The following is a 26,818-nucleotide window of genomic DNA, read 5'->3' on the forward strand; positions in this document are numbered from 1 at the left end:
TGTAGTCCACTTAACCTGCAAGATTAAGACTGTGTGCTACACTTGGTGCACATATGGCAAATTCATCTTCTTAAGGAATGCTTGCTTGTACCTCCTTGAAACTGGCCACTGAATTTTCTGCCTTCCCATACATAGCCTTAGCCATTTGCGGTTTTCCCATTAATTCCATCTAATCTTTATTAATGAGGACTTTGTTATACTTTTAATGGGCATGAATCACGTCTTTAAAGCTCCCTTTATGCAAACCCAGCCATAGATATATTGATATATTGATGCAGCTGTGCTTGGTGGGCAATTTGAAGGACACGGTTAAATACACAGATACTTCTATGGATCTGCAATCTCACCCAGGTGGCTATTCCCTCCAGTGTTGCAAATCACAACTCACACCCTCTCATCCTGCATGGTGGTTGTCCTTGATCTCAAGCCAAGAAGCTTTTATAAAGTATCTATTATGTACCAGGCCCTGTGCTAACATCGGGGGGATACAGAGAAAGGCAAAAAACAAACTAACAAAAAAACCAACAAACAATCCCTGTTCTCAAGGAGTTCACTGTCTAATAGGGGAGACAACATGCAAGCAATTATGTACCAACAAGATCTAGACAGGATAAATAAGACATAATCTCATTAGGAAAGGCACTAAGATTAAGGACTGGGAAAGTATTCTTGAAGAAGGTGGGATTTTAGCTGAGACATGAAGGAAGAGATGAGGAGGGAAAACATTCCAGGCAGGGGGGACAAACAGTGAAAGTGCCTGGAGGTGGAAGATGGTGTCTCCTGCATGAGGAACAGCAAGGAGGCTAGTGTCACTGGATTTCAGAGTACTTGGAGAGGAGGATGATGTAAGGAGACTGACTGGAGAGGTAGAAAGGGGCTAGGTAATGAGGGGATTTTACATTTGATCCTAGAGGTGACAGGGAGCTGATGGAGTTGATTGACTGGTGTGGGCTGACGTGGTCAAACCTGTACTTTTGGAAGATCAGTTTGACAACTGAGTGGACTGGAGTCTGCTCCAATCTGAGGACGGACTGGAGTGGGGAGAGCCTTGAGTGAGGTGGATCAGCCAGCAGACTGTTGCAGAAGTCGAAGAATGAGGTGTTGTGATTCTGTACGAGGGTGCTGGCAGTGTCGAAGAAAAGAAGGGGGCATGGATGGGTAAGAGATGGTGTGAAGGAAAAATTGGCAGGACTTGGATATAGGCTGTTCTCTTGTAAATCCTCCACAGGGGACCACACTAGGTTTTGAGAACTTTTGATATTGTGTGATTCAGAGGGGATCTGTTGGTAATCCCTTGCTTCTCCTGCCTTGGCAGTGGCAGGATACATAGAAAAATGTCCCAAGATGCCCAGGGTGAGAACCCATAGATGGGATACAGGGGTGTACTGGAGCCAGCTCATGCTTACTCAGGAAAGCCAGTTGTTAAATTTTCAGTATGAACATTTGTACTTTGGAAATTGGGAATAAAAATGAGGACCCTTAAGTTTTACCATCTGCCCTGTAGCTACATTCTGAGGTCATCAGATCCTTATAACTTGCTATGCCCTTGTTTTCTGATTCCTTGGGCACTGAGCTCAGACCTTCTGACCTAAGAATGCCTGGGCCTTATGTCTGACTTGTTGCTGCATCCTTAGGACTTCCAATCCTTTTCTTCTGCCCTGCATATGTTGTTTAGTCATTTTTTAGTCATATCCAAATCGTCGTGACCCTATTTGGGGTTTTCTTAGCAGAGATACTGGAGTGGTTTGATATTTTCTTCTCCAGCTCATCTTATAGATGAAGAACTGAAGCAAACAGGGTTAAATGACTTGCCCAGGCCCAGCTAGTAAATGTCTGAGGTCAGATTTGAATTCAGGAAGATGAATCTTCCTGACTCCAAGCCTGGCACTCTATTGTGCCATCTAGCTGCCCTTCTAGTGGCATAACAGGTGCTTAATACTTATTCATTCCTTCTACCACTCGATTATGGCCTTTCTTTTCCAGTCATATATTCCTCATCGTGTCCTTCATATAATTTCTCCTGTGTGGTGAAAAACAGTTTCCTTTCCTACATCTAGAAACTCTTTGCTAAAGTCTCCAATGCCTCACAACAGCCTACAGGTGAAGCAGGAAAAGCTTCAACGCTGGCCTGGAGATGGACTGTATGTTTATTGTTTGAGTCCAAGCCTAGATGCCTTTGGAGAGGCACATCAGCAGATTGGCTGCAGGGTGATGAATGTCCTGACCACAGCAACTCTCCAAGATCATATATTAAATCATAGAGGAGGTATGGTATGCCTTGGTGAAGAGACTGACCACCCATAGCAGTGATAACATAAACCATTGAAGTACAGTATTAAAGCTATTTCAGAAATTGTTTCAACTTGAACTTTGTTGCCCGGCAAGCCAATGGACTCACCTTGGATTTTATTAGATGTCATTTATAGAATCATTGTGCTTTGTAATATTTCCTTCAGTATTGCTCTGATTACTAATTAGCTCCATAATGTCAATAAAGAGCCTGGCTCTCAGACTCCAGTTTTTTCAGTAGAAGCTCAAAGTGCTAGTTTATTCTTTGCAAAGAAAAGAATAGCCTGTCAAATACAGCTGTGAACATCCTGCCACTTTCTTATTGCCCTTTCTAATGTGATTCATTGTTGGATCTCATCAGAGTTTCCTTATTGCATTTCTCCCACCAATTTTTACTTCAAAACACAAGTATAGCAATCTAGTGAAATTTTCATAATTCCTGTATGTGTGTTCTTTTTACCCATCCAGAATATCCTTGTATGGAAGTTGGTCGTTTGCTGGTGGAAATGCAAGGAAGCAGCATAAAGGTTTATTTGTTGTTTAATACATCACCTAGTCTCAGTGGACTAAATTTCCATTGGAAGACAACCCATAAAACAATGTTAATCATCCCAGTCAATGGGATGGCCTTGATCACTAATATTTGGCCATGATTGAGCATCACTGACAGTCAGTGGAACATTAAGATTTTCACTGTTTATTGAATTGCCTGCTGCTGTCTATTTGTTTTCAATATTCTTATTTAGTGAAGATTTGCAGGAAATTTCGTCAATTCCTGTTGCTGTTTTCAGAACCAGAACTTTCTCCCTCATTAAGTGCTAATAATTGAAGTTTGCATACTGCTCATAGATTCCATTCCTCCAGTAAGAATTTTTTTCTTCTATAGTTAACTATTTCTGCCATTGTTGTAATAGTCTAATTGCCTCATCCTTAATCTTTTCTTTCTTTCCTTCCTTCTTTTTTCTTCCTTCCTTCCTTCTTTTTTCTTCCTTCTTCTTTCTTTCTTTCTTTCTTTCTTTCTTTCTTTCTTTCTTTCTTTCTTTCTTTCTTTCTTTCTTTCTTTCCTTCCTTCTTTTTTCTTCCTTCCTTCCTTCTTTTTTCTTCCTTCTTCTTTCTTTCTTTCTCTTTCTTTCTTTCTTTCTTTCTTTCTTTCTTTCTTTCTTTCTTTCTTTCTTTCTTTCTTTCTTTCTGCCTTCCTGCCTTCCTTCCTTCCTTCCTTCCTTCCTTCCTTCCTTCCTTTCTTTTCTTTCTAACTTGGACACCAGACAGTCACTGTGACAGCATTTAAAACCTCATGTAGTTACATGCAACCAATAAACAATTCAATAAACATTGACTATTTGCTTGATACTGGCAAGGCACTATATTAGGAGCTAGAAATACAACCACAAAATCCAAACAGCTCTTGCCCTTGAGGAACTTAACATCTTTCTGGAAGGATACAATATGTATGGAAATAAGTAAATACAAAAGTAATAGAATAATTTCAAAATGTCGAGAACACTAACTACTGGGGTGTAGGGGTGGGGAGTATCAAGAAAAGACTTTGGTAGATGGTGACTCTTAAAGTATAAGAAAATCAATGGATGGACAAAATTGTTTTTTTCCATGTTTTCTCCTCTCTTTGTCTAATTTAGAGCAGCTGGGTAGGAAGACTTGAGTTCAAATCCAGCCTCAGACACTTACTAGCTGTGTGACCCTGGGCAAATCAATGAACAACTTCTGTCTGCTTTAGTTTCCTCATCCATAAGTGGGGCTAATAATAGTACCTACCTCCTACGGTTATTATGTGGATCAAAGGAGATAATATTTTTAAAGCATTATATAAATACCAGCTATTGTTACTAATTCAGAGGGATACAACATCGCCTGATTACAGACCACCCTTATTTAGTAACCTTTCAACATGTGCCTGTTAGAATTCAACTACAGTAGAGCCCCGGCCCTGGAGTCAGGAGGACCTGAGTTGAAATCTGGCCTCAGATACTTGACACACTTACTAGCTGTGTGACCTTGGGCAAGTCACTTAACCCCAATTGCCCTGCCTTCCCCCCTCAAAAAAAATTCAACAACCAACATTTATTAGTCACCTGTTATGCAAAAGGAATTTTGTAAGTACTGGGGATACATAACCAAAATAAAGCAGTCTCCAGAGGCATATATTCTATTGGGGGAGATAACATGTATACAAATACAGATTTTTGCATATGCTGTGACCAGTGGTTCCATGGATGAATGGTGTGGTGCTGCCTGGTGGAGGACCTCTGTTTTCTTGGTGTTGATTGTCAGGCCAAAATTAGCACATGTGGAAGAGAATGGATCCATACTCTGTTGCATCTTGGCCTGTGAGACTGCATTGAGTGTACAATTATCTGTTAACCAAACGTTGCACACCAACTCTTTGGTGACTGCTCAGATATAAAGGCTCTCTCGATCCAGTGATGTATGTAAAGTGTATAGCAATATTGCTTTGATTCAGGCAGTTAAGAGCCCTGTCTGTTAGTCTTTATGCTAATTTCTCTACATGTATTTTCTCTGACATTTAGGGGGCTGACTTTTCCCTTGAACTAGTGAATGTAATTAAAAGTAGGATTATTAACCCCTTTTTGAGCTATCTTTCCTAGAAAAGCAGATCTAAGAACCTGTGCTAACAGGCCATCCTGGGTATGCTAGGGTGCTTCCTGTTACAGCCACCTTGTTCAAATGCTGAATGCATGCTTATCCAAAAGACTATTTACAGAGAACTTGTGCAATGTAAGCACTCACAACGTGGTCAGAAGAAGTGGCAAAGGACACTCTCAAGGTATCTCTGAAGAATTTGAATATTGACTGTGAGGTATGGGAGGCGCTGGCACAGGACTGTCCAGCATGGTATGCCACATCAAAAATGGCATCATCATAGAAGCACAAAAGGAAACGTGGCCTGAGCAAATTCAGAGTTGCTTCTACTCTAGATATCCCAATGGACTATTTGTGCCTGATCTTTGGTAGTGCCTTCTGAACTCATATTGGACTGATCAGCCACAGCTGAACACACCATGCCTGACTCCAATATTGTGATGCCACTGGCTTTCTTCAAAAATGAAGGACGAACAACAATAGACATTTCAGGCAGAAATGTTCTTCATCACTTGAAAGATGGAAGTAAATATTTGGAATTATTTCCATCAGTGTTTCACTGCCAAGAATGGTGGTGGACAGTCAGTGGCATGAAACCATAAGTAAAATGGTTCTTACTTGCCTAGTTACAACTGATATTCTTTGGCAGGAAATGCTTGAAGATAAAGAGAGAAAAAAAATGCTCATGGGCACTTGTTTAGACAAAATGTAAATGCAAATGTAAAGGGGTGGGCCTGAGGAGTTCCTGGTCAATGAGAAGTTTCTTAAGTAACCTGATAAGGTTGTGGGCTGTGGGCCATATTACTTCCAGAGATTAGGTAATATTCCTTAACAGGTATGTAATAGGTGTTTAATAAATGCTCGTTGATTCATGATTGATCAATTGACTAAACTGAAGAAATTCCACAATCAAACTGGTGAGATTAAAGGGCTTGGTCAGGAAATGTAGGAAAACAAATGATGGGATGTAATGAACTCCTGGTAATTGGCCTATCAAAAAAGGCAAGCTAGCCCCTCCTTTCGAGGATCTGAGCTCTGGAGGACTTGCTTGCCTTTTCTTTTTACCTTCATGCAAGGTATAACTGATGCAATTTCTCTCCTCTTCCTACTAGGAGTAGCTATGCTTTCATCCTATTAAGGATGAAAGAAAACAAGCATTTATTAAGTGCCTACTGTGTTCCAGGCAGAGCTTTATAGATATCTCATTTGATCCTCACGGCAACTCTGCGGATAGAAGTACTATTATTATCCCTATTTTACAGTTGAAGAAACTGAGGCAGAGAGTAGTTAAATGATTTTCCCAGGGTCATATAGCTAGGGAATTCAAAATTCCCCTCTTTTACTTAAGAGGTAGAGGTCTATGCTCTCTTTGATATGGGGACCCTCTCCGCTAGAGCAGATTCCAGCCTACTGATGCCTTCTCATCCTATACAATTCTTGCTCATGTGTTTATGGAATGCATCAACCGGTTATATATTTTAGGCATCTACTCTGTGTCAGACCCTGTTCTAGGTGTTAGGGTTACAGAGATAAAAATAAAACAATACCTGCCCCAAAGAGCTTCTGTTTTCTTGGGCGAAACAACAGGTACATGTACAAGCATGTACAATGTGGAGACAAAATAAATACAAGGTAAATTTAGGTGGGGGGAGAGGAGACCAGAATTAGTAGCTGAGAATATCAGCAAAAACAAAATTTTGAAAGAAACAAGGTATTCTGAGAGGCAGGTGAGCTTGGAGACCTTCCTCTAGGGTCTTTTAAAAAAATATTTTGGTGAGTCAGAGGCCTGGTGGGGAGAGTGCTAGACTTCGAGTTGGGAAGGTTCAAATCCTGGGTTCAAATCTTGCCTCAGATATTTATCAGCTATGTTACCTGGTCAAGTCATTTAACATCTCTCAGACTCTATTTTTTCATCTGTAAATTGGATATGTAACAATGGCATCTCTCACAGCGTTATTGTGAGGAGCATTTGGGATAAAACAGGATATTACAAAAGTCTCATGGGACACCCTGTGTATATGAAGGGTTTCAAAAACCTTAATATGTTATAGATGTGAATCATTATTGTTATTATTGTTGTAATTGTCAGCCTTTAATTAGTGAAATCTTTGGCTTCTGGGGAAAGCATCTTTATTGGAACGGCATGGCTCTAGCTGGAAGGAAAGCGGATGTAATCTGAGGGTCTGGCTAAGCTATTACCAGAGTGACTACGGGGTATCGTTATCCAGGGTTGACACTGAATCAGTTTCTATTGGAGTCCCGAATTGAGGGATTCTGCTAGAATTTGGAAACTAAAATGCCAAAAATGTCACGGAATTGTCTGAACCCCAACTGCTTCCTGGAAGCTTAGATATTTTTGTTCTGAAGGTTTGCAGGTGCCACCCCCAGCTGGCACTGATGCCAGCCCTTAGTTCTCTGCTTCCCGGAAGCTTAGATATTTTTATATTCCACGCTGGGTGTGGGCAGCATTAATCCTACGCATGTTAATCATAGGCCAGAGGAGGTCAGAGGCTCATATGTAAAACTTGTTTTTGATTGAGCTAAATCAGAGATGCTAAAATTATTTCAGAGGTAACTGGCTAATCTTAGGTCCCTTGGTGCTTTCATCATTCCTAGTTGGCCAGAATCAGTCTCAGAGTTGGAAAGGGGCCCACTCTACCCTGTCCTTGAGCCAGAAGCCAAGTGGCCATCCTACCTTTGAGTGAAAAACTCTAGTGATAGGAAACCTACTACCTCCTGAGGCAGTCTGTTCTCCTTGGGGGTAGTTCTAATTATTTAAAAAAATCTTTAATGATCTCAAATCCTGTCTCTTGGCAACTTTTATCTATTGTTCTTGGTTCTGCTTTCCCAGGTCAAACAGAACAAATCTAATCCCTCTTCCTCAGCCCATCAGATACCATGCCAGCCATACCTTCACCAAAGCATTTTTCTCCAGGTTAAAAATGTGACTGGCCATTTCCCATTACTTATGTCCCTTGAGGCACACAGAATGACACAGTCGTGGCATGTTGGGCAGAGTATTGGCCAGAGAAATTAAAGAGAAAGTAGCCGCTTGTTAACCTTCAAAACTTTGGTTCTCAGAGCACCTCTCTCTCCTCATATGAACTGAGTAAGTGTTTGTGTGAACAGAGAGTGCTGTAATGGGCCAATCAACTAACAAGCATTTATTAAGCACCTACTATGTGCCAGGTGCTAGTCTAGGAGGTGGGAATTCAAATACAATAAATGAACAGCCCTCTCCCCCAAGGAACCTACTTTCTGTAAGGGGAGACAACATATATATCTATATGTGTGTATATGTATATATACACATACAATATGCATACATATATGCATATATAGGTATATACATAATATATATATATTAAATTAATGCAAGGTAATTCTGGTGGGGAGGTCCAGGTGGGTGGGGAGGTGGGAGGGGAGATCAGGAACGCTCTCATCCAGTGGAAGGTGGCCTTTGAACTGAGCTTTGAAGGAAATTAATGATTTTAAGAGGCAGAGGTGAGGGGATGCTACATCCCAGGGGAGGATAGCCTATGCAAAGGCACCGAGATGGGGGATGGGATGGTCACATGTAAAGAATAGCAAGATGGTAGTCTGGATGGATTGCGAAGGAGAGTATTGTATAATAAGAGGAGAAAGGAAGGTGGGGGCTAGGTTGTGAAAGAATTTAAATGCCAAACAGAGGAGTTTTTACTAAGAATCTAATCTCTCTCCCTGCCTTGGCCTCCAGAACAAGCTTTTTGTTTGGGGGACATGCTTCGTGAGTGTATAGACTAGGGACATCAAGACCTTGTTTTCCTTCTCAGTCCTTGGCTCTGCCTCCAACCCTTCTACACAAAAGTCAAGATGAAGGCAATTGGGATTATTGCTTCTGCAAAGAAAGGCTACTGCTCTCTCTCTTATTGTGTGTTTTGGAGATAGAAAGCTAAAGAATTCTGGGCTCAAATTCCACCAAGGTAGGAGGCCTGGCAAGAGAGAGGGACTGGAAATTAGTAATCTAAGTTTATTCACGCCACTGACCCCTTGGGTGACACTTGGCAAATTATCTACATACCCTGGGAACCTAAGAATGAGAGCAAAATGATCTGGAAGCCAGGGAGCAGAGAGGAGGGTCCTTTCCAGGCTTTCTCATACATTGTATCATGTGACTGTCACAGGCATTTTGTGCTGGTGCCACTCTCTCCATTTTACCAATGAAGGAATTAAGATTCAGGAAAGTTAAGTCATTTGCCCAAAGTCACAGAGGCAGAGTCATAGAATTTAGAGCTGGCAGCAGCCTTAGAAATTATCTAGTCCTACTGCTTCATTTTACAGAAGAGGAAAGAGGGCCCCGGACTGGTGATGTGATAGTTAGCAAAAAGCAGAGGTGAGACTTATGCCCTCAATCCTCAGTCCTTTGACTACACTTCTAATGCTTTGCTCACTGCACCATGAGCTAATTACTTGTAAAATAGCTTCTAGAACTCAGGTTTCTTTTGTTTTTTTCCTCCCCTCTCCTGCCTTCATGCCTTCCCTTCCCTTCCCTTCCCTTCCCTTCCCTTCCCTTCCCTTCCCTTCCCTTCCCTTCCCTTCCCTTCCCTTCCCTTCCCTTCCCTTCCCTTCCCTTCCCTTCCCTTCCCTTCCCTTCCCTTCCCTTCCCTTCCCTTCCCTTCCCTTCCCTTCCCTTCCCTTCCCTTCCCTTCCCTTCCCTTCCCTTCCCTTCCCTTCCCTTCCCTTCCCTTCCCTTCCCTTTCCTTTCCTTTCCTTCCTCTCTCCTTCCCTCCCTCCTTCCCTCCCTCCTTCCCTCTCCCTCTCACCCCCTCCAAATATCTGTCTAAAGTCTGCTATGGGGCACTGCCTTAGGAACTCAGGGAGATAACAAAGAAGCTAAAATATATATTCTCATATATTTTGGACTTGGCCAATGTGGGAAATTTATTTTTTCCTTGACTATACACATTTGTTCCAAGAGTTTTGATTTTCTTTTCTCAAATAGGGATGAAGAGGGTATGAGGATATTTCAAAGAGAGTATGAGAGAGAAAAAAACAGATTTTTGTTAACTGAAAAAAGAAAATTAAATTAAAAAAAGAAGCAATCAGTATATTAAGTTAAAAATACTTGATCTCTGGCTTCTAGGAACTTACAGTCTAGGTAAGGAGATGAGACAAATACACATGAAATAGTTTTAAGGTGAATGATGTAATGACAACTCAGAGAAGGGGGTTATGAGTTTTGGCCAGAGAAGGAGTCACTTAATATTTGTTGATTGATTGAGTGGCTTTTAAGAATCACATTCTCAATAGAAGATCTCCACCCCTTAGGACTGGCTGAGTTAGGGCAGAAGAATTCCCTTAATTTCTTCCCTATTTCGGGATGCTGGCTGAGTAGCTTTTCCAGGACTAGGAATAAATATATACATAAGGCCTGTGGGGGGCTTTGCTTCTAGTGCCAAAATGGGGAAGCACATCCTACTTGGAAGAGTATGCTTTTACCATAGTATCCCAAGGATCTGTGTTTAGTCCAGTTCTGTCTAATTAAAAAATGTTTTTCATCAATAGTATGGATAAAGGCATAGATGGGCGTGGTTCTCAAATGTGTAGGTGACACAAAGCAGGGAGGTATGGTTAACTCAGTCAGGATCCAAAATGAGCTGGACAAACTAGATCACTGGGCTCAATCTATTAGGATGACATTCACTAGGGATAAATGTAAAATCTTACACTTAGCGTCAAAAAATCAATTTCACAATTGGGAGAAGCATGTTTAGGTGACAGGTTACCTGAAAAAATATCTGGAAGTTTTAGTGAACTGAAAGCTCAGCATAAATTAGCAAAGATGATAAAGCAGCAGCAAAAAAAAAACCAAAAAAACCCCAAAAAGCTAATGTTGCTTTGAGAGGCATTCCAGAATACAGAGGGGATGGCCCTGGTCAGAGCAATTCTGTAGTATTATATTCAGTTCTGGGTGCCACATTTTAGGAAGGATGTTGATAAGGTGGAGAATATCCAGATAAATCCATGACATATGAAGATAAGTTGAAGGAACTGGGAATACTTAGACTGGAGAAAAGAAGACTAGGAGTATGTAGGAAAGAACATGGTGGTTATCTTTAAGTATTTGATGTGTGGCCATTTGGAAGAGGGACTGAACTTGTTACATTTGACCCAAGGGGACAGAACCAAGGGCAATGGATAGAAGTTGTAAAGAGGCAGATTTAGACTGGATATTACCAAAAAATATCCCCCCAATTAGAGTTCCCTCCAAAAGTGGAACCTCCTTGCAGGTTTTCAGGGAAAGCTTAGATGGCTACTTTTGGGGTGAATAATAGTGTAGGTTCCATTTAGGCATGAATTGAACTAGATGGCTGATAAGGTCTTTTCCAACTGGTGAATTCTATGATTCTGATGATTCACGTGCACCTTGCCTCACAAACCTCTGGAAACACAGGGCACAATTACTACTGTTATTCTCTAGCCCTGTGTGGGAAAGGTAGCCTCGTCCCAGCAGTGAGATTTTCCTATATACTGCTATACTTCCCCTCCTCCTTTCCATTATCTTCAGCCTTCTCTCTGGCATGATGTCCCTGAAAAATGAATTTGCCAATGCAGCTTTAGGCACTAAGCCTCTGCTAACTACTAAGGCCACAGGAATTGTCTTAAATCTTTGATAAGGCACTAGAAATGCTAGACGTGAAAAGCATAAGCTGGTGGTTTCTAACAGAAAACTTCTTCCCCTTACAGAAGGAAGAATAGATGGGTTCATGGGATTATAGATTTAGAGCTGAAAGAAACCTTAGAGGCCGTTTGGTCCAATCCTCTCATTGACAGATGAGGAAATTGAGGCTCAGAGAAATTAAATGACTTGTCCAATGTTACACTCTTAGTAAGTATCAGAGGAAGGAAGAATGTGAACTTAGGTCTTCCTAAGTCTTGCACTCTGTCCATTATAGTTCTCCATATTGCCTTAAGTCTTGGTCACTGATTAGATATATCAGTATCTGAGAAAGGGGTTGTTGGTGGTGAGGAGGGGCAGCAAATGAAACTTGGACAATAGTGGGGGGGGGAGAATAGGGATAGGAAAGTCTGGAGGAGTAGCTAGTTTTAGGGGGAAAGAGACTTAATTTGCTTTTTGACATTGAGTAGCAGCAGGACATCCAAGTGGAAATGTCCAGCAAAAGCTGGAAATGTGCATTTGGAACTAAAGAAAGGTCAGAATTATGGAAGATTTATGTGGGAATGATAGTTGAAGTTGTGGGAACAGTTGATGGGGGAAGGGAGAGGGGGAGAGGGGAGAGAGGGGAGGACAGAGAGAAAGGGAGTGTGAGAGGGAAGATAGAGAAGAGTAAGAAAACAGAGAGAGAAAGGGAGTGAAGAAGAGAGAAAAAACAGAGAAAGGGGGGAGAGAGAAGACAGAGAAAGGTAAAAGAGAAAGAAAACAGAGATGACACATAGAGCGAAGACAAAGGAGAGAGAGAGGAGAGAGAAAAGGAAGGTGGGCAAGAGAGAAAGAGAAAGACAGAGGGAGGGAGGGAGAGAGAGAGAGAGGGAGAGAGAGAGAGAGAGAGAGGGAGAGAGAGAGAGAGAGAGAGAGAGAGAGAGAGAGAGAGAGAGAGAGAGAGAGAGAGAGAGAGGGAAGATAGAAGGCAGGGGGGTGAGGGGCAGTGGAGAGAGAGAGGGAGAGCTCAGAGACTATTAGGCTGCTCCACTATCCTCTTCTTCATTTCCTTTCACATAATGTGGATAGAAGGTCAGATGCAATAACTTGTGTGCCGTGCTCTGTGCTCCTTGCTCAGCTGGTGTAATAGCCTGAAATAGTTCAGTTCTCTTCCCTGAGACAGTTCAGGGAGAGCAGGCAACCCAGTGGACTCCATGACTTCCTCATTATGGGTCCCAATCCTGCAGTTTTTCATGCCTTTGTGACTCCCGAGGACTTGAGCAGAATGTTCTCCTGGGGCCCTAAAGATGAAAGGAGTGGGGAGGGGTCTTTGAAGGCCAGTTTTCATAGGGAATAGCTCCTGTTGGTGGGAGAGAGGGGGGCAGATTCCATAGCACGTGTACTTTAAAAGACAATGAATGGCTTTCAGGTCAATAAAGGGAGCAGGGGCCCCATTAGTGAGTGTTTGGCTTCCGTATACGTCTGTTCTGCGCAGGAGCTGCTCCCCTAGAATAGCTGAAGAATCTTACAGTCAGAAGAGGCCCTCTCGTCCAATCTCCCATACACTGTAGTAATCCTCACTTCAACATCCCCAGTAGGTGTCTCCTTAGCCAAGCTTGAACCCATATAGTTTTATAGAATTAGTGTTGGAAGAGGCCTCAGAGGCAGAGAAGTTAAGTGACTTGCCTACACAAGTAAGTTAGCAGAACTCGGGTTTGAACCCAGGGCCTTTGACTCCAAACCAGGGCTCTTTCCCATTGCATCACACTGTATGATGTGAGATGCCTGTTACCCAATGAAGGGCTTGGTTGGGGATGGGAAAATGGGATAAAGGGAGTAGGTTACTTACACCATGTAGGGCCAGAACGAATTGCATCCATGGTTTCACTGATTTATACCAAGACACTTTTGGGGGCAGCTAGGTGGTGCAGTGAGTAGAGCACGGGCTGTGGGGTCAGGAGGACCCAAGTTCAAATCCGACCTCAGACACTTGACACACTTACTAGCTGTGTGACCTTGGGCAAGTCACTTAACCCCAATTGCCTTGCCCTTCAAAAAACAAAAAGAAGATACTTTTTTTTTTCTCCCTGGGGAAATAGGGCTTCCTGAAGAGACCAGTTGATTGCTGTTGAAAGACTTAGTATTTTCTAGTATGGAGAAGGGAAGACGAGTTGGGTGCATGATAATTTCCTTAGAATATTCTACGTTATGTAGAAGAGATGTTGGCTTGCTCTGTATAGGGAAGATCTGGGACCAGTGAGTGAGAGTGTGCAGGAGGAAGATGTTTTGGCTTAACACGAGGAACACTCTGAACTGTGCCAGATCAGAATCAAGGAGCTACCTTTGCCAGTGGTGAATTTGCTGTCCCTGGAGGTATTTAAGCAAAGCCTGAATGCCAGCTTGTTCTGACTAGAATGGATTTTGGTGAGGGGGCTTTTGCATGAAGGATGGGGAAGGCAGAGTTAGATGATGTCATCTATCTTGGCCATGTTCTGTGAAGGAGCTGCTTACTTCCTCAAGGATGGTTTCTCCACAGCCCAGGTAGGAGGAGGCTCAGAAAAATACCAACTGACACGTACTTCATCATAGTCTGTGACCAGACTTGATTTCTGCTTCATTACCATAGCAATCTGACCAAGTTCCAGCCAATCTCTGATTGCCTTTCTCATCTCAACAAGCACAGACCAGCACCTTCTTCAACAGAGTATCTGTCCTGTCTGGTGTGGCAGAAAACAAAAAAGTTACTAGCAATGAACTCTGCAATTTGGGGCTCAGGTGTGCCAGAAACAATTTTATTAAATATACTTTCAAGCCATTTCCAGCTTGGAGAGATGTCCAGACTAGCATATTTACCATGTCTTCTTACATGACTCAGCTCCAAGAAGATTTCAGGTAACATTTATAGGAACCTTGGGAAAAAAATCACAATATATTAAAATACAATTTTGAGTTAACATTACAGAATAGTCACCACTCAGTTCCTTCCTAGACCACTTCCCTTTTAGAGTTCCTTTCTATGATCAATATCTTAACCTTGAATTTCAGAAGAGAAGACATTGGCCTCAGGTGGGTCATGGTAATCCCTTCTGGTGGCTTAGAAAGGGAGTTGATACTATCTAGAAAAAGAGTTAAGTTTGCTCCATTTTAAAAGAAGGTGCTGGTCTTTGTTCTTCTGAGTTTCCTAAGGGAAAAGTCTGGGAAGGGTTTTAGACTGGAGAAATAATATTTCTTAATATTTTGAGAGAAACTAGAAAGGAGGGTTTTTTTGAGGGTTTTTCAGGGTTAAATGACTTGCCCAGGTCAGCTATTAGGTATTTGATGTTAAATTTGAACTCAGGTCCTCCTGACTCTAGGGCCGGTGCACTATCCACTGTGCCACCTAGCTGCCCCTTAAAATATGCTCCCACACTGGGTAGTTGCCCAGAGCCTGGGCAGTCTATTTTAGGACTGAATGAATGGTTTTGGAGTCTGGGGGCGGAGTCCTACCAGTTCACAGGAAGGGATAAGCCAAGCAGGGAGTCTTTAACAAGCTGAAGGTAGGAAAAGTCTTTTGCTTTCTCGGCTTGAAACAGACCATCAGCAGTCAGCTACGTTGTAAATGTTCACTTTGACATATCGGAGCAAGGGGGACTCGATCTATGTAACAGGTTACCGGAAGAAGGCTCCCTTTCTCTGCTGGCTTCTGTGCCCTGGGTGACATCACGTTTGTTGTATGTACTAGGAGCATGAAGCATGCCCCAGTTGTGAGGTGCTCCCACCATGCCTATGAAATAGCAATGACTCAATTGATATAGCATTTTTTTTTGTTTTTGGCAGGGCAATTGGGGTTAAGTGACTTGCCCAAGGTCACACAGCTAGTCAGTACATCAAGTGTCTGAGGCTGGATTTGAACTCAGGTCCTCCTGACTCCGGGGCCAGTGCTCTACTCACTGCGCCACCTAGCTGCCCCGATCTAGCATTTTTAAGGTTTGCTAAATTATTTCACAGCTTATATTACAGATAATGCAAGTATTACTACCCCTGTTTTAAAGGTGGGGAAGGTGAGTCTCAGAAAAGTTGTTACTTGCTCGTGACCAAGCAGCTAGTTAGATCCGTACCAGGATTTGAATCCAGCAGTCCTGATTCCAAGCTCAGCGTTCTCTCCTCCACACCATGCAATCTTCCCTTCTCCTTCATACTTACAGCTGTCTTTGCTGCCTGTTTATTGAATAGGTATAACTTTACCTATTATGAGTTCAGGTGCCAGCTGCTTCTCCCTCTGTAGAAGTCCTGCTTGTGATTCTGGGCCTCTCTGAGGTGATGGAGAAGGAAATGGCAAACTACTCCAGTATCTTTGCCAAGAAAACCCCAAAAGGGGTCGCGAAGAGTCGGATACGACTGAAATGACCAAACAATGTAAGGCTGCAAAGTGGGCAGCAATCTCTATCACAAAGTCATTTTGGATTTATTGGAGGATTGCTGTAGTACCCTTACTTAGTGGTGTGTTGGTAAATGTTTAACAGCCAGCTCTCTGAAAAAAATATAGGATACACTTTTAAGTTTACTCTACACTAATATTTTCTCCATCACTTTCTTTTTTCCTCCTTTTATTTTTATTCTTCCCACTTAATAGTATTTTTTTCCAATTACATGTAAAGGTAGTTTTCAACATTCCCTTTTATAAGATTTTGAGTTCCAAATTGTTTTCTACCTCCCTCCCCAAGACTCTCTATCACTTTCTTAAGCCTAGACAGTCAACAAAATAATAAATCCAGCCCTGGTTTGCAGCATTTGCTGATTTCCATGACAGAAATGCTCACAATGAAAATTTAACAATTGGCTCTCTTGAGCCATTTTGAGCTGGTCCCAGCACACCCCTGCCTTTACTCCCACAGCCGTTCCCCATTGTCTGCCTAACTGTGAACTCTCTCTGACAGCCTATACTCTATGGCTTATTTTTATATTGTAGGATAGTTATGTTTATATTCTTTACTGCTTTCCACCTTTCCATGCCTAGAGTACACTTCCTGATCAGTTCTTACTCTTGGAATAGTTAGCTACCTTCAGGATTCAGCCCATGTGCCATCCCCTTCCACAGTCCTTCCCCCATCCCTCAATCATTGGTGCTCCCACCCCTATTCCTCCCTCAAATACTTTGTCTTTACTTATCTGCACACAGACCTCCCCAGTAGAATGTTATAAATAATAATAATAGTAATAATAAAAGCCAGCATTTTTATGACACTTTCAAATTTTATGTGTTCCCTCATCTGGTCCTAACAACGTAAGCTTCTTGAGGACAGGAACTTTTCCATTTTTTTTCTTTGTATCACCAGCGTTTGACATATGGCAGGCACCCAATAAATGCTCTTTGAATTGAATTAAATTGCTCTCTAAATGCCTTGGCCATGTTCGTTCACTTCTGTGGCTTGTATGAGACTGAGTTTGAGTAATACTGTTCGACCCAACTTTAGTCTTGTTGCTGGTGTCTCTGAGGATACTAGTGACTGTGAAGGTCTATTGCTTCTGGTGGGTGTGAGAAAGGCAGATGAATAATGTTCGCTTAGGTAGTATGAGCATGTGAGGAGCTCTGTTTTTTCCTCATTGAATTGGGTTCCTTCATGCCAATGTGGGAAAAGCACATGTGGTTAACGTTCCCTGTGGGGTGGGGTGGATTTCAGTGTCCAAGCCTAATTCACCCCTAGAAGTAAAACATCCCTCACTCTCGACCCCAGCTACACGAGAACACTGCCCCCACCGCAAAGCCTGGAGCATCTTAGGGGCCAGGTTGACTCCATTAAGCAGTTTCTCCCAGAGGTATGACAGTGATGAATCCTCTCTGCTTGGAAGGTTGCAGCTTCCACAATGAATCAAACCCCGAAAAGGGAAGAGGCAGCAGTGATTAATAGTGGGGCTTGAAATCCAAACCATAATCAGACAGTGATTTGTCATCAGACCTGGAGATGATGATGGCGCTATAATAGATGATTCAGGCACGGGGCGGCTGTCTCTAAACATGTTAATTACCCTGGAAGAAGTGGCTAATGCTTGAAACCGATGATTAAAAAAATGGCTGTATGCGCATAGGAGGAGAATTCTTTCCCTGAGGTGGCAAGCTATCAAGAAACCAGAGCCAGAGCCCACACCATCCAGGCTTTTACCAAGAGAGTTGCCTGCCATGACTCGTCTAAACTTGGCCAGAGCATTACATGTGGCTTCCTTGCGGAGTACAAATTATTTTATAAGATAATAGAATTTTTGGAATTGGAAGAGACATTGGAGAATACCAAATCCAACCCTTTCACTTTTTAGATGAGAAAACTGCTATTAAGAACTGTGAAAGACCTTATAGAATGTAAGATTCTTGAAAGTCAGAATGGTTTTTTTTTTTTCATTTTATTTCTTTTTGTTTTTCATACTCCCAGAGCCTAGGCCAGTGCCTGGCATAGAGTAGGCACTTAATAAGTGTTTGTTGATTGGTTGATCAACCGTGATGATGTAATTGGTAATAATAATAGCATTTATATAAACTTTTTATTTTATGTATTTATTATATATTTATTTATATAAAGTTTAAATATATAAATATTTAAAGTTTGCAAAGTCCTTTACTTATGTTATATCAAATTTGATTTTTACAACAACCCTGTGAGCTAGGTGCTATTTTATCCACATTTTACAAATAGAGAAACTAAGTCTGGGAGAAGTTAAGTGACTTTCCTAGGATCATACAGCTGGGAAGTATATGAGGCAGGATTCACATTCAGGGCTTTCTGACTCCATACTGAAGGCTCAAGCCACTGTGCAACCCAGTTCCCTAGAAAGTAACAGTGACAGGATTTGAACCCAGGTCTGCTGACTCCAGATCCACTGCTCTTTTTACTGTTCCTTGCTGAGACAGTTCAAAAATAGTATGAGGGCACAGGGGTAAATTGTCTTCCAGGATGAATTTATTGAGCAAATTGGGATCTTGCATTATCAAACAATATACTAATGATCCCAATTCATCCACCAAGCCTGACAGTGGAAATGATGGGCCCTTGATTAATTCTTGGTTACTGTTTTGAGTGTGGAGGATAATATCATTTAAATACAAAGTATACTGTCTGTGTCTAGGTACATGTGCAGATCTAACAAGTCTTGGGTACCTTCCTTGGTGTGTGTGTGTGTGTGTATCCATCTGGGGTGGTTATCTTAGTCAGCTAGAGTGGGGGTCTCAATCTTGCTGGCCACTGCAATATGCTATTAGTTGTTTTCTAGTGGTAGGGGTTGATTTACTCTGAGACATCCATTCACTCTGGTTCTTGACCCAGAACACGTACTTGCAGTCTGACTGGCTGGGATTAGGGATGTACTCTATGGCCAGGGAGGTAAGCTTTTCTTCTCTGTGAAGCAAACTGCCCCCAAAATGGTTCACAGTGGGAATAGAACCTTGTTCTTAGGATAACAGTTGACATTCATCTAGTACTTTATATTTGAGGTTCATTACCACTCTGCATGGTCCGTACTACCTCCTTATCCAGCTCTGCATTTTGAGAGCCATAATCAAATCAATGCTACTATTATTCTTGGGTCTATGAAATTGAATGGGAAAAATTATATCTTTATTTCAATCTGACTATTTTCCTTTGTAATCGTATGTATATTATTTTATGGATTTAAAAGCATTATTTTGAGAAAGGGTCCATAGCAGAGGACCATAGCAGCCAAAGGGCTGCACTTGAGGACCTAGAGGGCCATATGTGGCCTTGAGGCTAAAGGTTCCCCTCCCCGGTCCATAGGCTTCATATTGTTGATGGGATCTACAGCACAAAAAAAGGTTAAGAATGCCTGCTACAGATACTGTCTCAAGGTCTTTCTAGTATTCAAATTTTGTGCCTCTAAAAAGGAGTTGGAGGTTCCATCCTTAATCTTTGATTTTGGTATCTCTGCTTCTCCCTCAGCTGGTGCTGCCAGAGTACTCAATTCACAGCCTTTTCTGTATCATGTTCCTGTGTGCCCAGGAGTGGCTGACGCTAGGGCTGAATGTTCCCCTGCTCTTCTATCACTTCTGGAGGTAAGACCGCCTTTGATTTGAGTCTCTGCTCCCCTTCATCTGCCCCAGAAGCCCTGTGCCAGAGACAGAGATCCTCCAATGCCAGGAGCCACCTGATGACTTCCTTTCATCTCTTACCAGCAGTATACTCATCCAAGTCCCTTTCATGACCTTCTCTCAGCTGGCATCCAGGGGGACTCTCCATCTTGGGAGGTTGGTCCTAAGTAGAGTCCTGAACCATTGCAAGAGGCATGTGATGCAGAAAGAGACCGTAAGGGAGTTCAAAAGGACCTCCCTTTATCCCAACCTCGAGTCAAGAACTCCCTGAATTTTCTGTAGGGCTTTTTCTCTATTACAGTACTTCTTTCTTATGAAAATGCCTTTGTTTATTTCAAGCCTCAGGTTCTACAGATAAACCCTGCTTTGAGCAAACTTGTTTATACAAATTTGGATTAAGATGAAGAGATGGTTATTCTTAGCTGTTAGGTGGTTATTTTTGTTTTGTTTTGTTTTGGGTTTTTTTTTTTGCAAATTTATTTTTCCTTCTTAGTTTACAACACTCAGTTCCACAAGTTTTTGAGTTCCAAATTTTCTCTCCCTCCCTCTCCTCCCTCTTTCCCCCCAAGAGAGCATGCAATTCGATATAGGTTCTACATATACCTTCTCATTAAACTCATTTACACAATAGTCAAGTTGTAAAGAAGAATTATAACCAGTGGAATGAATCATGAGAAAGAAGAAACAAAACCAAAAAAGAAGGAAAAAAAGAGAGAGCAAATAGCTTGCCTCAATCTGCATTCAGACTCCATAATTCTTTCTCTGTATGTGCATAGCTTTTTCCATCATGAATCTTTTGGAGCTGTCTTTGAAGCTTGCATTGATGAGAAGAGCCAAGTCTATCAAAATTAGTCCTTACAGATACTGTATGTCTGTTATCATGTATAATGTTCTCTTGGTTCTGCTCCCCTCACTCAGCATCAGTTCATATAAGTCTTTCCAGGATATAAAGAAGTCTGCCTGCTCTTCATTTCTTATAGCACAATAGTATTCCATTACATTCATATATCACAACTTGCTCAGCCATTCTTCAATTGATTGGCATCCCCTTCATTTCCAATTCTTTGACATCACAAAAAGAGCTGCTATAAATATTTTTGTACATACTGGTCCATAGGTGGTTATTCTTAATTGTAAAATGATTTACTATAGAGCATTTTAAAATAATGAGACCTGCTCCATACCTATTTAAAATGTGATTTCCTTTACAAAAGTTTAAAAACACACAACCTCCCATGAATGCTGTTCAAAATGAGGAACAGCTGTGTTTACAAAGTGGGCAGGTCAGATAGAGAGCCATGTTTGGGAAGTTGAGAGTTCCATCATAATGGAACAAGATCCATTTCAACCCTGACCTTAACCCCTAACTCCAGTCCTTATCCCTAATGTTAACCCAGACCCCAACTTGGGATATAATCCTTAATATTAATCCCTAACCTTAACTTCTAACCCACAGTCCCATAAATCTAATCCTTATCCCTAATATAAAGAACAAATTTGTTCTGTGAAGTTTGGATTCAGTCAAAGGACCACACTTGAGGAACTAGAGGGCCACATGTGGTCTCGAGGCTGCAGGTTCCCCTCCCTAAACCAAATCCATAGCTATAGCCTATAACCTTAGTCCATCAGGCTAACCCCACTAAGGGCAGCTAGGTGGTACAGTGGATAGAATACCCTGCTTGGAGACAGGAAGACCTGAGTTCAAATTCAGCTGCAGATACTAGCTGTGACCCTGGGCAAGTCACTTAACTCTGGTTGCCTCAATTTCCTCATCTATAAAATGATCTGGAGAAGGAAATGACAAACCACTCCAGTATCTTTGCTAAGAAAACCCCAAGTAGGGTCACAAATAGTGGGACATGAGTGAACAACAAACTTCCTTAGCTGTAACCCTTAACTCCTAATGCTAACTCTTAGTCCCAATTCTTTACACCATAATTACTTTCTCCTAGTCCTAACCTCTACATTTCACTACAGTTCTTCATTCTAAATTCTAAGTCTGACTTCTAACCAGGAAAATTAAAAAGCTTAGATAATTAAAAAATACATCATATATGTTAGTTTCAAATTCCATGCTATTGGGTGGCTGAGGCCACAGGAGAAAGGTGCTATTGGAGAGTACTCCTGTCCCCCTTTGGATGCCCCCTTCCCATCAAGATTGTGTACTTGTGTTACTCTGGGGGCCTCCTGTCTGGGAGGAAGGTGTCTGGTATTCTGATTTACACTAAGGTAACTATATCTAACATTTCCCAAGTTCTTGTGTTTTTTTTTATTTTAATTAGATTTTTTATTTTTAGTTTACAATACTTAGTTCTACATGTTCTTGAGTTTCAAATTTTCTTCCCTTCCCTCCCATCCCTCCTCCCCCCCCCCAAAATGGCACGCAGTCTGATACAGATTCTACATAAACCTTCGCATTAAACTTATTTACACAATAGTCAAGTTGCAAAGAAGAATTATGACCAATGGAATGAATCATGAGAGAGAAGAAACAAAACCAAAAAAAGAAGGAAAAAAAGAGCAAATAGTTTGCCTCAATCTGCATTCAGATTCCACAGTTCTTTCTCTGGATGTACCTAGCTTTTTCCATCATGAGTCCTTTGGAGCTGTCTTTGAGCCTTGTATTGCTGAGGAGCGCCAAGTCTATCAAAGTTAGTCGTCACAGAATCAATATGTCTGTGGTTGTGTACAATGTTCTCCTGGTTCTGCTAGAGCTCTCGTGTTTTAAAAAGCCAACCATAAAGTACTACTTAGCCAAATGAATGAATCTCTAATGAAATTTTAGGTATTGAGGCAATTGGGTAGGGGAGATATTTTCCAACTGGATGGCTAGGCAGGGACCGGTGAAGGAAGTAGAGTGGGGAGCCTTTTACACCTCAGATCCCATCTTCTGTGTTTTTGTCTTAAGCTTCCCTGTCACTATAGTATCACTTTATATATATCCCATTATATATGGTCCTCTTTCCATCCCTTAGTGATGAAATGTTCCCTGTTGTCACTGCAACAGTTGCTTCATGTGCTCCTGGCCAGTCCCTGCCCTAATGTCCGGACTTCTCTGTCTGTCCCTTTAAGCTGCACTGGGCTGGAAAAATGATGTGTTAGGACTTTTTCTTGGCTCTACTGATCAGAATTCAGCCTGGCTGTTTTTTGTTGTGGAGGAAGTGTATTGGGTGAATGGAGACAAAATGCTTCCTTTTACTTCATCTTGATTCTGTTCCACCTCTCCATTCAAATCCCCTATGTGGAAGGCCAAGCCACTTAGGTTACAGGCTTGTTCACCGTGATGCTGGTGGATTTTGATATTTAGGGGCTGTTATTTGGTAACCAGGCAGCTCCTCAATGGTGTTTTCTTTCCCTCTAGGTATTTCCATTGCCCTGCAGATAGTTCTGAACTAGCCTATGATCCTCCTGTGGTCATGAATGCAGACACCTTAAGTTACTGTCAAAAGGAGGCCTGGTGTAAGCTGGCATTCTATCTCCTCTCCTTCTTCTACTACCTTTACTGGTGAGTTTCTCTTTCCCCTGTAGCCTTCAGAGTCTATATAACAGATGGAAGGAACCTCTGTATGGAAATTCACGGTGGCCTGGTTGATACTAAGGAAACAAGGGTGGCCATAGGATCAAAGGATGCTAGAACTAGAAGAGAGCTTAGAGATTATATCTAACTCTCTCATGGGACATGGGAAGATGGGAAGACCTCAGGGCCACCTTAGAAATCTGGGACTAGCTTGGGAAGTTGAGTAGATGCCAGAGAACCCCTTATAGACTTCATTCAGAAAATTTCCAGCAGAAAGGCAATATGGTACAGTAGAAAGTCCTCACTGATTCAAATCTTGCTTTTGTCTTTAACTACCTGTTTGATCCTGGGCAAATCACTTGACCTCCCTGGGCTTTAGTATTCTAATCCATAAATTGAAGGGGTTGAGCTAGATGGTATCTGAGTTCTCTTTCAGCTCTAGATGTAGGATCATATAAATCCCTCTCCCCACCTTGATCTCCCTGACAGTCCTGAGCGAGATGAGTGAGGGTCTTGGGGCCTATAGCAAACTTAGACTTTATAAGGGTCTCATAGAATATATGCTTGAAAGGGGACTCAAAAACATTCTTCTATGGTCCTCCAGACTTTAAAGATTGCTATGGCTCAGACTATTCCCATCCCATCCCACTGCCAGTAACCCAATTGTGGAGTGAATTGAACTCCTGGACTTGCCTTTCTTCTTAGCCTGGGAATGGTCCTGTGGGTGCTTAGGGCATGCTACAAGATACCACTGAGCTAAAATAGAAGTTCTAGGCCCTTGGGATGAACAGATTGTGGACAGCAACTATTTGACCAGCATGGAACCATGAATAGCTAAGGTGTTAGCTCTTTGCTCAGGTGTAGGTTGGATTTGGTGGTCTCTGAGGGTCTTTCCAACCATGTGGTTCTGTGAATCTGATTTTGGCCATGCGACAGAGGGAATCACCTAGTTTAATTACGGGCCCTGGTACTTACTATCTTTGGACCGTTGATCGAGTCTTTTCCCCTATCTTAGAGGGCTGGATTACACGGTCCCAAAGCTTGATTCGGCTTCAAATCTTAAGATGATTTAAAAAAATAAAACCCTATTCTAATACTAGGGCTAGAGAGAGTTGCTGTAGGAGTGGTCCCAGACTGAGGAGAGTTATGTTATGTGATCAACAAGAAAAGATTTGAACCCCATTCTGAACCACACAAACCATGAAATCTTTGTTAATCAGAAATTTAGGGCTGGAAGGAATCTCAAAGGGCATCTTGTCCAATCTTTCCTTTTACAGGCTAGGAAACTAAGGCCAATGAAGATTAAATAACTTTCCCAAGGTCACACAGGTAATAAACATCAAGGGCAGGATTTGAACTCAGGTCCTTTAAGCTGCCTGATTGCTTATGTTTTAATTCTTCTTCACTTTGCCTTGTTCTGGCTCTAGGGAAAGACAGAGGGAGGGGAAGAGGAGAAGATGAAGAGGACTCTGGTCTTCATTTCAGTGCTACTGACATATCTGTGTCTGAGCACTGAGATGCTGCAGGGAAAGATGACATATGGATTTATAGATAGATAGAAATGTGTCTCTTTGGTTGCTCGTTTGGGGCGATGGGAAGGGATGGTGTTGGCGGTATTGACAACAGCTTGTCAACGGGAGTGTTCTGTAACCAAATGTGTTCTAGACATTCCTTTTGACTCACTATCCTCCAGCCCTTTAGTTCAGAGTAATTTGGGAATGGCATTTTGTTAAATTCATGGTTTCTGTATTAAAAAATACTAAGTTGCAAGGACTCTTCTTCTCTCCTCAACAAGAGCTGCAGTTATTGCCAGTGAGCATGTTCATGGATTCTGGCCTGGTGTCCTGTCATCTGTGCTAGATTCAGAACATAAGTCTCTTGCTTCTTGGGCCAGTGTCATCTCCATAGAGTTAGAATTCTAGAACTGGAAGGGACCTCAGACACCATCTAGTCTTATTTGCAGATGGGCAAAATGATGCCCAAGGAGATTGACTGATATGTCCAGTGTCACACAGGTTAAGTGTCAGAAGTAGAATTTGAATTCAGGTCCTAGGCCTTCCAGTGTGATGACTTTGGATTCTTTGCCTCTAGACACTTTCACCCCAATAGAGAAAACCTCATTGGTGTCATCCCTGAAGTTGGAGGGGGAGTTAGAGAAAAGAGCTGGGAATAAGGAGAGCTGGCCTCTGCACCCAGCCTGTTCAGTGATTCCTTCTTTGGCTGTGTCATATCACTCCTCACAGTAGCAACTTCCCTCCCTCCTCCCTTGTCTCTACTTATACTTTGGCAAGGAGCCTCTTGAAACCAGAGGCACCAGGCCGGAAGACAGAACTGCCATTAATCAGGACAGTATTACTCATTGTGAGTCTAGAGCAGAATTGGTCAAGAATAATATGCTCTAGCTTCTTTCTTCTAGACTTTTCAAATGAGCTTGTTAACAACTACCATTTCCCCCACCCCCACTCTGTGAAGAGGGGATTCTTTTCTCCTGTCCAATGAAGAAACAAAATTAGTGCATTTTGATACGAGCTGTTCCTCTACCTTGGGAGAATTACCTGAGGAAATTTCACAAAGCCCAAATGTTCCACACCCTACTTCCCCTCTTCCATTCTCAAGGACCAGGCCTTAGATCACATGTTCCTAATCCATATTTAACACACAAACCCCAAAGGTTGATGACTCAGAAGGTCCCCGAGAATAGTCCAATTAAATGTCCATTTTGTAGAGGTGTGCAGAGGGGCCCGTGCTCACCAATCGGCCATAATAATCATGGTAATAATAGTTATACTGGCGACAATAGGGTGAGAATCATCAGAGAGCCCTGGGACCCTTGTGTGGTCCATGGCAGCTGGCAGACTCCAGTACTCCCTCGCTTGCCATGACCTGCCTGGTTCTAAATGGAGAATAACAGCAAACAACAACCACAAAAGGAATAGCAACCATAATAACAATGAGGATACCCAAATGACGCAATATGCTTTCCTAAGAAACATTTGGTTAAAGATTGGCAAGAGGAGGAGAAAGGAATGGGCCCCAGAGAATGTGCGTATTAACACCTAACACTAACACTAGTGACTGGGATAATGAAGGCAAGGGAGGGGGTTCTCTTTTCAACCAGTCCTCCCTACCTCAGGCACTGAATGGAACGCTTCCCTCCGGTTCCCGCCTGTCACCCTTTTCTTTCTAATTGCAGCATGATCTACACTTTAGTGAGTTCTTAACTGAAAGACAACCTACGTCATCAAAGACTGGCACCAGGAAACGGACGGAGGCTTGAGGAGAGAAGTCAATTGACACTGGAGATTGGATGGGAAGGACCTGGAGGAGGCGGTGGATTTGGAAGCTGAGGCCATTGATAGAGCGTGTGGAGAAAAAAGAGAGAGACAGAGACCCAGTGGGCAGAATGACTGGCTTCCGAACTGAAAGAATGCAGCCCGTGGGCTGAATAAACTGTGATTGGTTCTCGTTACTCTGTGTATTGCAGTCTTTGGCATTCCAAATCCCACACATGAGCTGTGTATCACTCCTGAGGATTGGGAGAGGTGGGGGAGAGACACAAAGCCAAACCTCTCATGGGGGAGAATCGTTGCTTACCAAGAGTACTGCATAAAACAGTTCCCTGCAGATACTTTTCACACTGGCTTCCTGGTAACAGTTCAGATGGACTGTGGGAGCGGAGGCT

The 26,818-nt window shown here is 42.2% G+C and overlaps 1 protein-coding gene across 2 annotated transcripts in view; it reads left to right on the forward strand.

The window, feature by feature from the left end:
* Nucleotides 1-26,589, forward strand: part of CNIH3 (cornichon family AMPA receptor auxiliary protein 3) — a 179,924-nt gene extending 153,335 nt beyond the window's left edge. For both annotated transcript variants that reach the window (XM_036757231.1, XM_036757230.1), the window contains exons 4-6: nt 19,471-19,583; nt 22,981-23,124; nt 26,330-26,589. In XM_036757231.1, the coding sequence (XP_036613126.1) occupies nt 19,471-19,583; nt 22,981-23,124; nt 26,330-26,357 (285 nt within the window). In that variant the 3' untranslated portion in view covers nt 26,358-26,589. The remainder of the gene's footprint in view (nt 1-19,470; nt 19,584-22,980; nt 23,125-26,329) is intronic.
* The last annotated feature ends 229 nt before the right edge of the window (nt 26,590-26,818 follow it).

The sequence above is a fragment of the Trichosurus vulpecula genome, chromosome 4 (assembly GCF_011100635.1).
Source record: "Trichosurus vulpecula isolate mTriVul1 chromosome 4, mTriVul1.pri, whole genome shotgun sequence".
Classification (NCBI taxonomy): domain Eukaryota; kingdom Metazoa; phylum Chordata; class Mammalia; order Diprotodontia; family Phalangeridae; genus Trichosurus; species Trichosurus vulpecula.